The 14,324-nt window shown below is 39.7% G+C and overlaps 2 protein-coding genes across 2 annotated transcripts in view; one reads left to right on the top strand and one right to left on the bottom strand.

The window, feature by feature from the left end:
• Positions 1 to 14,324, bottom strand: part of erich2 (glutamate-rich 2) — a 78,083-nt gene that overhangs the window by 51,494 nt on the left and 12,265 nt on the right. The window lies entirely within an intron of this gene.
• On the top strand, positions 3,684 to 12,547 carry ednrba (endothelin receptor Ba). Its single transcript, XM_063884890.1, has 8 exons — positions 3,684 to 3,936; positions 4,841 to 5,321; positions 6,148 to 6,260; positions 7,342 to 7,546; positions 9,689 to 9,838; positions 10,179 to 10,312; positions 10,451 to 10,559; positions 11,581 to 12,547. The coding sequence occupies exons 2-8, from the start codon at positions 4,908 to 4,910 to the stop codon at positions 11,713 to 11,715; spliced, it is 1,260 nt and encodes a 419-aa protein (XP_063740960.1). The 5' UTR covers positions 3,684 to 3,936; positions 4,841 to 4,907; the 3' UTR covers positions 11,716 to 12,547.

Raw genomic sequence — 14,324 nt, 5'->3', positions numbered from 1 at the left:
CCTCCAGCCCCTTGACTAATCTAGCGAATTTCGAGTGGACATTTTAGACCATCTTCCGTCTTCAAATTATAATCTAGCACATTGATTCTTACTATAAAAAGTTACTGCAACACTTAACAAAGTAATGTACTGCCGTCCAAAACTGCTCCAGGGGAGGTTAATCGAGCCAAAACATGTATATAAATGTTTAAAAAACCCTATTCACAATATGGGTCTACTTTATTATTCGAAAAATATATTTTAAAAAATGTGAAAAACATTAGGTTTTTTGTCACATTGGGTCCCATTGTACTGTTAACTCTATAAACCCCTCTCACTAGATCCCTTTTTTATGTGAAATGTGTTAGAGGATTCTTAAGTCTGTTAATGATCTCCAATCAAAAACGTTTCTGTCTCTGTTGCAGACCAAACTTTTGGAGTCATGTAGGGTTTCAGTGTTCTATGTTTGATGCCTCCGGGGGCTTGAACCTGAGCCAGAGGACTGTCTCACTACTCACAAGGCTCGCCTACTGCTCCTCGCATCTTAGGCGTGATATTGAGATAACTTTGCCATCACATGGCATGGGGAGCATTTCACAGTTCTACATGCCATTTTGGGAAGAGAAGCACACATGTGGTCGACGGACAAATAGGGATATTGTTGTCGAAAGGACGAAGGCGGGCATGAGGGAACGTTTGTCATTAGCTGGGATCTAGTTGTTCTACAAATCCTAAAACCTGAAGGTATAAACACACTTTCAATTCAATTAGTACGCAATAGATTGTGAGTGATTCGCACCCAGCTGACATAAAGTTACAGGTCACAACTGTTTATTCTGGCATACAATGTATCCCCAATCTAAACAAAGGTCAAACATCTTTCTCCATTTTTTAAGGGATCAGTCACATTTTGGGGCCTAATCAGATCATTGACGCTTCACATTTTTTTAGATAAAGACCATTCTGAAGTGAGTAAGTGTTATAATATCTTATATTCATTTTTTAATTATTATTGCATGAGGAAGTACTGTAGTATTGTACTGTTGCAGTTGGTGTGGTCAGTGATAATCTTAACTAGTTTGTATACTCTTGGGCAATTAAATCTAGAATCTATATGCATATTATAATGAAGATATTACATGTTGCATATATAAAATCTATATTTATGAAGTTACCAGTATACAGTTGTCAAATAAATGTAATATATTCACTCTGTTGATGAATTGCGACAACTTCAAAGTCGCAATTCATCTTTCCCTGTGCTGCACTTATATACATTCAAAGTTGCATTACTTCCTCTTTTCTAACCCCGTAATCATTTTCATACAGTCCCGTAATCATCTTTAGAGGGATAAAGTTGCGCAAACCAAGCAGTTCAAGTGAGTACAACACCACGGTAACCAAGACAAGAATCACTTTCCCCTGAACTCTCCTGCTGAAGTGCACATACTACAGTCAAACAGAACAAAAATACTGTACATAATATACGTTTTTAGGGCTCCACTGAGATGGTAATCTATCAACAGAGAAACACATCTGGTGCTGATGGCTGTCTGGCCTGTGAGGAAGACTTTTCAGAGAAATTATGAGCCTCAAAGGGAGGATGAGCACAAGGCCAGCACAGGTGGCCTCCAGACAGCCCAAAGGACACACCTAAAATCATTAATATATAGATATAAAAATACTTGTATCAGAATTATTGTCATAAAGCAAAAACCAGGGACTAGGCAGAATGCTTACTGTCATGTTATTTACATTTTACACAGTGTGTCATTGGATCCACATGACCAGAAAATTGCTTTACTATGTGGAAGAAGCTAAAGGGTGAAATAGAAAACATACAAGCATGTTTACCATTGTCAGTCAACGTGAGAAAAAAAATGCATGTGGACAAGACCAGGGTGAAGAGAGGAGAAACCCCCTTAGGAATCGAAAGTAATCACTGGGAAGAAAGACCACTCTTTTGATATAAAAGCCTTAATCATTTTTTAACCAAAGTCTAAAAATATGCTCCAGTGACCGTCAACCAGTCCACAAGTTTGGTCCAGATTGAAATAACTCCATCAATATTGGATGGATTGCCATGATGAACGTCTTTTAATGCTTATGTTCCGATTGACTTTAATTATCCTCAGACTTTTAATTAGCATGAAAATGATTTTGACAATTTTGGTATTAAGTAAAAATGTCAACAATTTGATGAAGTGCCGGGAAATGTGGTATAAACACTCATGTCCACCTGAGAATTAAATAAACCTTGGACATATGGAGCCATTTCCCGGCAAAATTCACCTAATGTACAGTAACACCTGCGTTTCAGCCGACATACATGCACAATGTGGGTTCCTTTAGCTTAAGGTAAGTAAATGATAGATTTAGTTACTTGAAATCATATACCTTTTTTCTGGTAAATATTGCCCGAATGTTAATGGTAGCATAACAAATGTTGCCATGCACATTGTAGCTAGCAGACAGCCATTGCTGATCTTGTGTTAAAATGAAAAAGGCATTTGGCAAATTATTTTGTCTTGGAATGTTTAAGTTTGAAAGATTAATAACTTTTAAGGCCTTATTTTTAAATGTCATGAATTCAATTACTTTGAAGACCAGTTAAGGATACGCAGGAACCACATAACATCTGCATCAACTGCTTTATATGTGTAATTATGAAGCCCAATGCTTTTATAGGCAAGAAATACGCACAGGCATTGACGCTAGGCCACTCCTCAAGTTATAATGCTACCCAAAGCCAAGAATAGCATGGGTTTTATAATAACGCATACATTATGTTTAGTGCTAATTACCTAATATTAATAGCTAACAAGCTAACTAAGATAATTGTAAACATTAAACCTGCTAAATATTAGCATGTTAGCACAAACAGCTAGCATAGCGGTTAAAGGATTCAAGGTGCATCGCATTTACAGCTTTATATGATAAATTAGAAGACAAACAGATGTGTTTTTTAAAAGGTCGATGCAAATGTCTTTCTTCCCTAAAATGCTCAACTGTCACATTATAACTTGTTGTGGTTGTATGTATACTTTACAACCATATTCAAAAAACGTTGACTGCATAACAGTATGTTGTGAGGTCTCCATTCCATTCATGTTAAGGACATTTTGATAACAATTATTTGCAAATGCTTCAGACTTAACGGATAGAACGTTCTAGTGTGAAAATGAATGTGTTTTCTGCAGTTTTCTTGGATGTGATTTCTAACATTACATTACAATGAGTAACAGTTTGGCTTACATGTTGCAGTTATCTGCAATGTAAGTGCACATTGACAGCCTGATAAGACCCAAGTGATAGGACAGCTTTGGATGCGTATTGAATGAAATAGCTCAATATCAAATAGTGATTTTGTTTCATAGTTTGTCTTACGAAAGAGAACAAAAGGGCAGAACGGAAACCTTTTAAAATGAACAATAAATAAGGAATTTTCACCCCTGTAGGAATATTAATGGATAATGCCTTAGGGGATATATCATAACAACAAAGCAGGGCACTATAAACTCACCACAGCAACACAGTATATCTCCCCTTGAATTGATTGAGAGTTTCCTCCATTAGAACGAGGGTACTTTGGTGAACACTGACTAACTTGTGCACATCCTGCCTGCCTTCCTCTGTCTTCCTCCACCCCCTTTCCCCCATCAGAAGAGGTGTGGGGGGCAGGGATCAAACTCAGCAAACTCTTGAGACTGTGTACACTGAGACTCAGCCGCCAGTAGTGGAGAGCAGGGAACTACGAGGGGCCGACCAGAGCACAGAGCTGCAGCTTTTTCCCTTTGACACCAGTGACAGAGAGGACAGCTACTGGTAGACATGACTTCACTGTCACTTCAGGAACAGCATCCCTCCAATTTGGGAACTTTTCTCTGTCCTGAGAGCTTGAGAGTTACTGGGAGTGTTTAAATGAAGAGGAGGATTTCTACATCAGCTGAGAGTTAGGTAAGTAAGATCTTAAACGGCAGAAACAGGAGAACATTTATTGATTGGTTTGGGGACGAGTTTGTTAGGTGGGGTTATTTAAATGAAAAAAAAGGCGTTTTCCCAAGTCACTTAACCTTTTAACCTTCTTCAGGGTTATTGAAGTTTACTTCAACCTGTATTGACTTGAAAGTGCGAAACCCTACCTTCATGTCAAAGACAATATAACAGTGGTTACGGCTTCTTTAATCATGTACCTATCCTATTCAAACATCTAATGAACGTCACCAGTGTGAACGCTAACACAACTGTTATCCATAAATTGAACTTCTTTCCTTTGCAAAAGTGCACCTTGACAAACCATCTAAATGTGAAAATGATCTTATTTTTGATGGAACTTTTTACTTAGTAGTGACCCATTTCCTTAAAGGGAAGTTAAAATAATAAAATAAATAAAGTTCTTCCCCAATCCTACCAAAAATGTAAAATATTCAGCCAAAATCAAAAACAATTTTCCCCTTTTTCAAATACCCTCTCTTCTTGTCAGCTATCATATTTTTCTGTACATTCCATCAACGGCAAAACTAATGCGATTTTAATAAACAACAGTAATTTAGGGTCCTTTAATGTCACTATTTTATATCAAGCTATTGTGAACAGAAGAAAATGTGGGGAAATAAAGGTGGTCTGTCCAGCTGGGAATGGATCCGGGACTCTATGGTATGCCCCAAAACATTTGGCTACCGTGTTGTTTGTGTCTTACGGATCTTAATTTAGCGGTTTAGCGACTTTATATAAGGCTGTCAGCTGCGTGAGCTATAGTATAGTCACATAATAAACCCTGGAGCCTAATATCCCAGATTCAATAGTTTTTTTTTTATGTTCCTGAAGTCCAATTATTATAAAGTACTTATTTGTGTTCCAGGCACACTCGAAGAAGGTCAATTTCAGACGTGTTGGATAAAAAAACATATTGACAACCAGCTTCCAGCATGAAGACTCATCTTCTCTGCTTGGAGGTACTCCTCTTGGCGGGTTACGTCCTTGTGGTCAGTGGGCAGCTAAAGCCGAAGGAAGGAATGCCCCAGGACCTTATTGCTGTGACCCAAAGACCTGGGCTTGTGGAGAGAGATGCACAAGGTGTGGTGAGGCCCAACATGACCATGCCCCGCCGCCGGCTACCTCCAATGTGCACCGGACCCACGGAAATCCGAGACACATTCAAGTACATCAACACGGTGGTGTCCTGCCTGGTGTTTGTCGTGGGTATTATTGGCAATTCCACACTGCTGAGAATCATCTATAAGAATAAGTGCATGCGTAACGGGCCGAACATCCTGATCGGCAGCCTGGCACTCGGAGACCTGTTGCACATCATCATCGCAATTCCCATTAATGTTTATAAGGTGAGCTGGGATTATTATTTTGGCCTTAAAATCATTTAAAATTCCAATCAGTTTAAAAGTCCCTTGGATTTTCATTGTAATTTTGGTTAAGTTCATTAAAGTGTATTTTAAGGTCATATGCAAATATTTGTGTTGCATATTGGATATTAAACCCTTTACAGACACACCCTTTCCTAATGCACACAACATGTGGGTGCACACACACAATCTTTTGCAAGGGGGCTTTTGCAGGGTTATTACTTTACTGGATTCTGAGCCCCTCTAGATCCCCTTATGTCTCCGGTATGTTATTTTCTGTTGGGCTCATTTTTTGTGTGTGAGAGAAAGAGAGGGAGTGAGAGAGAAAAGACCCAAGTATATTTGGGTAAGGGAGCAAGCATGTTAAAACAACTGGCTGCTGTTGCATACCAGAGCAGAGACAGGAGAGACAGGGTGGTATGGGGAGATACCGCGTTACATATGATTCCAATTGATCTACACTCACATTCCAGTAGCTCATCTAAAGTAGACATGAAAAGTCTTAATACTGTATGGGTTTAGCATAGTTTTGTTCTCCAGGAGCTACTGTACCTGTCTGGGTTACCGTGCCTTGAGGCTAAACAGAGGCCTCACTTTGTTTTCATGAAAAGACCAGAAATATGTAACCAAAAAACAAGGGGAGAAAAAGCTTTTTGATATTTGTAGAAACCGATAAGTTCAGGTTCACGCATTCGTGGTCAACACTGGATGCCTGAGGGCTGGGGAGAAAAGTGTGTAGCCAGACGATTTGCTTCACTCCCTCTCATGGTTTCAATCTATCATCAACTCTTTATGCCTCTTTTTTCAGCTCTTGGCGGAGGACTGGCCTTTCGGAGTGACTCTGTGCAAGCTGGTGCCATTTGTCCAGAAAGCCTCAGTGGGGATCACAGTGCTGAGTCTGTGCGCTTTGAGTATTGACAGGTAATCATGACACATCATACTTCCTCAGGTTATGTCAACTGTAAGGGAACATCACATTTCAGACAAATGACCTTTGACCTGAATTGTGACCTGATTTAACTTTGCTGATCAATACATTGACACTTACAGTATTTTATTGCACATGTTAAGATTGTCTGTATTTGACTGTCAACTACATTCCTATAGGCCTAGTTTAGAAAAAGCTGGAATGTACATATCAGTTTTGTCTGTCTGGATAAGAGAGGGATGTCTGATACTATAATTACTTAAAGAATTAGTGCATCTTTCTTGAATATACACAATACCTTTCTGACCACCTTCAGTAAGGTCAATATAATGTAATCCCTTTTCGGAACATGGTCGATTGTTCTAAACTTTGGCACTTCTAATGGCGTCAACCAATCAAATTGTGCAAAATAGGCATCCAAAATAAAAATTGTAACACAACAACATAGGTCTGGTCCTAAGCAAGAGCACAGACTTGATATTTCTTTAACCGAGTCAAAGGCAGCATATTCCAGATTCATCTGTTTCCGTTCTTACCTTTCACGAAAAAAGCCCAAAACAAATAAACTGCACAACGGTGGGAGGGGAGCTCAAATTCCCTCAATAATATAGCTTGATGTAGCTACAACAGTTTACCTCAGACAGACTTCTCTGGATCAATAGGATCCTGCTAGTCTATATGATATTTTAAATTGAAAAAGGCGCAAATTTGCATCAATGCCCGTATGAACAGTTTTGATTTGTTTTGTCATGCCCCTGTGTTTAAAGGCCTTAAAAATCTCTTATTATTATTAACAAGTAATCAATCAATTCACACATTACATCTGGTTTCATAATCAGTGGTGCAAAAAAAGGAATTAATAGCATGTTGTGGTTTTGGTTAGCTTGAACGTGCTAGTTAGCTCAGTTAACTCACTCCTGGTTTAAGACAAATTTAATGTACAGAAATGAAAGTGGCATCGATGTTCTGAGCTAACTCTCCTGTCTACAGTGGTTATTGTTTCCCAAACAGTTCCCATTCCCTTAACTAATAATATTTGGATAGTTCACTGACTGCACATGTTGGATATACCAGGTATCGTGCGGTGGCCTCGTGGAGCCGCATCAAAGGTATCGGAGTTCCAAAGTGGATGGCTATCGAGATCGCGCTCATCTGGATAATATCCATCATCCTGGCTGTGCCCGAGGCAATAGCCTTCGACATGATCGCCATGGACTACAAAGGAGAACACTTGAGGATCTGTTTGCTACACCCCATGCAGAAAACTGATTTCATGAGGGTGAGCTGTGACACACAGACCCTATGAAGCTTGTAATTCAGTGTGGGGGGAAATGGTGTGTATTGACACAGCTGTGCATGTCGCAAACCTGCACATGCACATATACAGTGGGGCCAAAAAGTATTTAGTCAGCCACCAATTGTGCAAGTTCTCCCATTTAAAAAGATGAGAGATGCCTGTAATTTTCATCATAGGTACACCTCAACTATGAGGGACAGAATGGGGGAAACAATCCAGGAAATCACATTGTAGGATTTTTAATGAATTCATTGGTAAATTCCTCAGTAAAATAAGTATTTGGTCACCTACAAACAAGCAAGATTTCTGGCTCTCACAGACCTGTAACTTCTTCTTTAAGAGGCTCCTCTGTCCTCCACTCGTTACCTGTATTAATTGCACCTTTTTGAAATCGTTATCAGTATAAAAGACACCTGTCCACAACCTCAAACAGTCATACTCCAAACTCCACTATGGCCAAAGAGCTGTCAAAGGAGACCAGAGACAAAATTGTAGACCTGCACCAGGCTGGGAAAACTGAATCTGCAATAGGTAAGCAGCTTGGTGTGAAGAAATCAACTGTGGGAGCAATTATTAGAAAATGGAAGACATACAAGACCACTGCTAATCTCCCTCGATCTGGGGCTCCACGCAAGATCTCACCCCGTGGGGTCAAAATGATCACAAGAACGGTGAGCAAAAATCCCAGAACCACACGGGGGGACCTAGTGAATGACCTGCAGAGAGCTGGGACCAAAGTAACAGAGGCTACCATCAGTAACACACTACGCCGCCAGGGACTTAAATCCTGCAGTTCCAGACGTGTCCCCCTGCTTAAGCCAGTACATGTCCAGGCCCGTCTGAAGTTTGCTAGAGGGCATTTGGATGATCCAGAAGAGGATTGGGAGAATGTCATATGGTCAGATGAAACCAAAATAGAACTTTTTGGTAAAAACTCAACTCGTCGTGTTTAGAGGAGAAAGAATGCAGAGTTGCATCCAAAGAGCACCATGCCTACTGTGAAGCATGGGGGTGGAAACATCATGCTTTGGGGCTGTTTTTCTGCAAAGGGACCAGGACGACTGATCCGTGTAAAGGAAAGAATGAATGGGGCCATGTATCGTGAGATTTTGAGTGAAAACCTCCTTCCATCAGCAAGGGCACTGAAGATGAAGCGTGGCTGGGTCTTTCAGCATGACAATGATCCCAAACACACCGCCAGGGCAACGAAGGAGTGGCTTCGTAAGAAGCATTTCAAGGTCCTGGAGTGACCTAGCCAGTCTCCAGATCTCAACCCCATAGAAAATCTTTGGAGGGAGTTGAAAGTCCGTGTTGCCCAGCGACAGCCCCAAAACATCACTGCTTTAGAGGAGATCTGCATGGAGGAATGGGCCAAAATACCAGCAACAGTGTGTGAAAACTTGTGAAGACTTACAGAAAACGTTTGACCTCTGTCATTGCCAACAAAGGGTATATAACAAAGTATTGAGATGAACTTTTGTTATTGACCAAATACTTATTTTCCACAATCATTTGAAAATAAATTCTTTAAAAATCCTACGATGTGATTTTCTGGATTTTTTTTTCTCATTCTGTCTCTCATAGTTGAGGTATACCTATGATAAAAATTACAGGCATCTCTCATCTTTTTAAATGGGAGAACTTGCACAATTGGTGGCTGACTAAATACTTTTTTGCCCCACTGTATTACATACTGACATGTAAAGACGCACAAGGAGAAGCGCACACACACTGATTTGTATATGAATACATGTGCATACTAATTATACTAGGAAGGAGTTCCTGGCTAGATCAGGGTTAGACAGAGTTTAAAGACAGTGAAGCTTTGTCCATAAAATAATGGTATATTCCAGGAGTCATCGCTCTTTTGGCTGACATAAAACTGTGCAGTTCCTGTGAGGGTGCGATATACTGTATGTGTGTTCATGAGGCTTCCATCCTAAAATAACAACAATGATCCACTGAAGTACTCTGAATTGGAGATACGCCCTTGAATCCCTTAATGCGGTGCAGGTCAGACTGGGGATACTCTGTGAAATGTTCCTCTGACATGTTTCACCTTATGCTCTCTCCTACAAATGCTTGTGTGTAACTCTGGGCTGTTTTCCTATTTCTTCCCTGTAGTTTTATAAATCAGCAAAGGACTGGTGGCTGTTTAGTGCATATTTCTGTCTGCCGTTGGTCTGCACGGCTATTTTCTACACCTTGATGACCTGTGAGATGCTGAGGAAGAAGAATGGAGTCCAGATTGCTCTCAGTGACCACCTCAAACAGGTTCGCTGAGGGCTTTTATTTCACTTGGCCCACATTTTAGTCATCACTAACAGTCTTCATATAGAGTGTTAAAAATTACAATTTTCAACTCTAGTGGAACAAAATCAATCTTTTGTTTTCAAAACTTGACAGAAGACCATTCATACACTCACTAGTGTGTCAAATGAGAGCTATAAAAAATACAGTTGTGTCTTCTTCACTACTCCAGCTTAACACTTTAATAACCTTTAGGCGAAAATATCTCAATGATGTTAGACTTCTTTGTGCCAAAATTCACCATGTCCCCATCTGGCTCCGAACTGTCAGGACAAACTGTACTGTGATTTATGTGTGTGTTCAGCGAAGAGAGGTGGCTAAGACGGTGTTCTGTCTGGTTCTGGTCTTCGCTCTGTGCTGGCTGCCTCTCCACCTCAGCCGTATCCTGAAGCTAACCATTTATGATGAAAAAGATCCAAACAGATGCGAACTGCTCAGGTATAAAAAGACAACACATGATCTGCAGAGCACAAGAAAATATAGGACAGAGAAAACTGGAGAATTCAGTAGAATAACGATTCACCCCGCAGGAAGGCAGAGTTATGGTAAACTAATTTGTCTCTGTAACTCTTTTAGTTTCTTTTTGGTGCTGGACTACATTGGCATCAACATGGCATCTGTAAACTCCTGCATCAACCCAATCGCCCTCTACATGGTCAGCAAGCGCTTCAAGAACTGCTTCAGGGTAAGGTTGTACCATATCCAATGTTCAGAGTCGAAATATCTTAAAGAATATATACACAATTTAAGAAATAAACTTTAAACAGATTTCCTGCAAAGTCTACCAATAGATACAGAAAAAACTGAGGTCACTCTGTACTTTTGAGCCTGTCATTAAGTCTGAAAACGTTTCCATTAGAATCATCCACCTATTAAAAGATGAACTGTAATCCAAGTTATGAACATTGTCATGTGAAGTCCATTTTTCACAGCTTACTTAAAAAAAGAAATACTCGTTGTGGTTTAAATTTGAAAGTATTTTCTTTCAGATTTTCCAGTGATAGAAACACATTAAAAAAGATGTACGTATATGCTAAATTAAGCTAACCAGTTGCATGGCCTAGCTTTTCTTTTGACAGGACAAACAAAAGACATGGTATTTGTATTTTTAGCTTACCAAGAAAGTCACAAAGCTTTCATACTATTTGAACTACCTCTAGGCCTCCAACATACCAAGAAACACAAGGTGTGGCATGCACTCCTCATTTTGCTAGCCTTTTTTAAACATGGATAAAAGTAAAAAATACGTTAAACTGCTCTACACATGGCGCTGGTCAATGTCCCACTTGAGCCAGGCAGAAGATCAAATCAAGCAGGAGGGCTTTACTACGTTACTTCACTTGTTTTGATAGTACCTGTGTAAGGTCTTGCTAGCAGCTAAGCTTATTGACTTTGCGAGAGTTACGGAGTATGAGATAGGGAACTCGTTTCTCATGTTGTGAGTTTCATTTGAGCCACTTTGGAGAAAGAAAAGGAAGGAAAGATAGAGACAGAACATGTGCACCTGTCTGTCCTGCTGACCTACTTTGCCAGCAGTACATGTTAAGAAACTACGTATGTAGCGACGCAACTCGCAGTAAACAGCAACAAAAGAGAAAAAGTAACCGCTTACTTTTCTATTAGGTTTGAACAATGTATGCTGAAGCTGCATGTTTCTTTCAGCCTATACTTCATTATGTTTCTATCCACGTTTCTCCCTCCTCTAGTCCTGCCTGTGCTGCTGGTGTCTACCAGCTGAGATGTTGATGGATGAGAAGCAGTCGTGCATGAAGCTGAAAGTCACCGATCGAGCCTCCGACCAGAGCCACTCCCGCATGACCAACAAGTCCACTACAGCCTGAGGAGGGAGGTAGTGTAAAAGAGGAATAGATATGATGACAAAAGAAGTATGGATGACTGAATGAGGATACATGCCTATTTGTGCCTCGTCAAAAACATCATATAAAGTCTCCTCCATTTTGAAAAGACGTCCTTTGGAAATCAGAGAGGGGAAACTCTTTTTAACAAAAACTCTGAACACTTGCCATTATGGACTGCTGCACACCCCTCCTGTCCAAGAAGAAACATGCGCTCTCCAAAAGCGGTATTTTTGGATATAAGTGTGAGATGTGAATGAAGCAGGCAAAAGAAGTGTTCAGAACGACAAATATCAAAACTAAACGGTGGGCGAAGTTCTGTGTATCATTTTGGGGTCAAGGGTCTATTAGCCAAGACAGCTCATCAGCCTTGCAGCTGTAATAGTGAATGTTACTTTGACGCTTTGAATCTTGCAGTTACTTCTACATTGTACAGATGACAATATAGTGTTAAACTGCGTTGCTACCACTCACTGCAGTAACTTTGAAGATTTTAAACTTTTGCTCTTCTCTGACATTTGTTATGTTTTTTATGTATTTCCTTTATATTGAGTACTTTCCCGCATGTGACATTAATGCCTTTAAATGCATTGTCTATGTTATTTTTCCACCAGTTATTGAACTACTGATGTTGATGTGATTTATGTGACTATTCAGCTATTGTATGATACTGTTAAATATTTGGCCTGTTCTTGAGGCTTCATGTGTTTTGTGAAGGTATTGATCCACATTATCTTAATTTGACCCCTAAAGTAGAGCTGGTATGACAACAGGCTTTCTTTTTGGAATAAATAAACATGAATATAATAAAGAAAAACCGGTCACTTGTCTTTTTCTATATGAATTAAAAACACACATTTTCAAGCAAACATCCGTTCAGACACATGGTCATAATCATTTATGTGTGAATATACTAGCTTTGTCTGTGATCTTGTCCTGACTTTTTGTGTATGCGAGGGGTTGATTTAAGTGTGACTGCAGGCGGCATCATGTGATGGTGCATGCTAACACAGAACATTACTGTGATCACTCAATTTTTCTCCCCAGTTCCACAGACACACACAAACACACACACAAGCACCAATACACACACACACAGCTCTGACCTGGGAATGTTCCTTCAGGCTAAACCAGTGTCACGCATGTCACGTTAGCTCAAAGAAGCTCTCTGTCCTGTGATTTCTCTAACCACCCCGCCTCGATTCATGTCTTCATCCGCTTTCCATGCTTTCACTCGCTCATCTGCTACAGACTTTTTCTGTTGTATTGTTTTTTACCTTTTCCCTACTCTCTCATCTTTCTCTTTCTCTCCACATTCCTGTCTTCACTCCTCCCAATAAACCATGTTGCCTCCGTTCCTCCATTATGGTTCCAAATAATTCAATGTGGTGAACATCAGATCAAACCCAGTGCTGTGAGCAGACTTTATTCAAAGAAATCACATTCAGTACATTCCTCCCTAAACTCACTCCTTTCTTCTCTCAACAGAGTTATTGATGTATCTGCTTGTGGATAATGGCATCGACTTTCTGCGGATGTGATTGATTTTTCTCTTACGATCCCTGCTACAAAAAGAAACAGGCTTAGAAAGTTGCAAACGCTGCTTAGTGAGCTGCTTACCGCACAGTCTGTATTTCAAAGTGTAATTAGTTCAGAGTCAATTTAGAATCTCTTAATTTGCTCTACAAAACGTGTGACTGGTGATTTAGAAGCAGTAAGAACAGTTAATCTTTTATAAATGAATCTATCAGAGTGCTAATGCTTACAGATTAATTAGGTCAATTTGCAAAAAATGATTAGACACTTTTAGAAATGTGTTTATTAGCCTACCTTACCGTAAAGGTAACCCATTTTTGAATTTCATACAGTTCAACCCTGATTAATCTTTACAGAAGACACAAGTTTGTGGTTATAAGGTGTCATGTCACCATTTCTTGGATGGGCGCAGTAACTTTCTATGCTAAGCTAACCAACTGCTGCTTCTTTTACCAATCACAACTCAAAATAGTGGGCAAACCGCTAGCCAGACTTTGTCCGTAAATATAACCAATTATTACCACTATATCTTATATGTTTACTTAACTCTTCCCAGGGATTAAGAGGCTGGGAGGCAGATTTTGTTAACGTTAGATAAAGCTAAACTAGGTGTTTCCCTCCACTCCAAGTCTTTAGACTAAGCTAAGCTAACATCCCCTAGACTTATAGAAAAACATGATAGTGATATCAATCAACTCATTTATTTCTTTGCAAGAATGACAAATAACGTATTTCCCTAAAATCTTTAAGGATGTTTAAAGAAATGGTATGATTGTTTAAATCAAGTTTAATTTATCTCACACTCTCTAGAACGAATGCAGTATAATACATACAAAAGAAAAATGTCAAAAGATTGGTTAATGGAATTGTAGCCTTTTTTTAAGCTACGCCTTACTTATCTCATACTCTCTCTAGACTTTAGCACAGCGAATGTACTATAAACTCCCCCCAGTTCAGCCAAGGCTAACATAATGCTACAGCAGTCTTTTGTAGGGAGTTCATTCCACTTTTATTGCTATTGGGAGCCAGAAAACAGAGACGAAACCTTCCAGCGGATC

Source organism: Eleginops maclovinus, chromosome 6 (assembly GCF_036324505.1).
Source record: "Eleginops maclovinus isolate JMC-PN-2008 ecotype Puerto Natales chromosome 6, JC_Emac_rtc_rv5, whole genome shotgun sequence".
Taxonomy (NCBI): Eukaryota; Metazoa; Chordata; class Actinopteri; order Perciformes; family Eleginopidae; genus Eleginops; species Eleginops maclovinus.
Note: the sequence above shows the minus strand (reverse complement) of the source record. Positions and strands in the feature narration are given on the sequence as shown.

Coding starts and splice junctions, on each gene's coding strand:
- ednrba (XM_063884890.1), top strand. CDS start 4,908: ATGAAGACTCATCTTCTCTGCTTGGAGGTACTCCTCTTGGCGGGTTAC. Junction 6,261..7,341: donor TGCGCTTTGAGTATTGACAG/GTAATCATGACA, acceptor TGGATATACCAG/GTATCGTGCGGTGGCCTCGT. Junction 10,560..11,580: donor GCTTCAAGAACTGCTTCAGG/GTAAGGTTGTAC, acceptor TCCCTCCTCTAG/TCCTGCCTGTGCTGCTGGTG.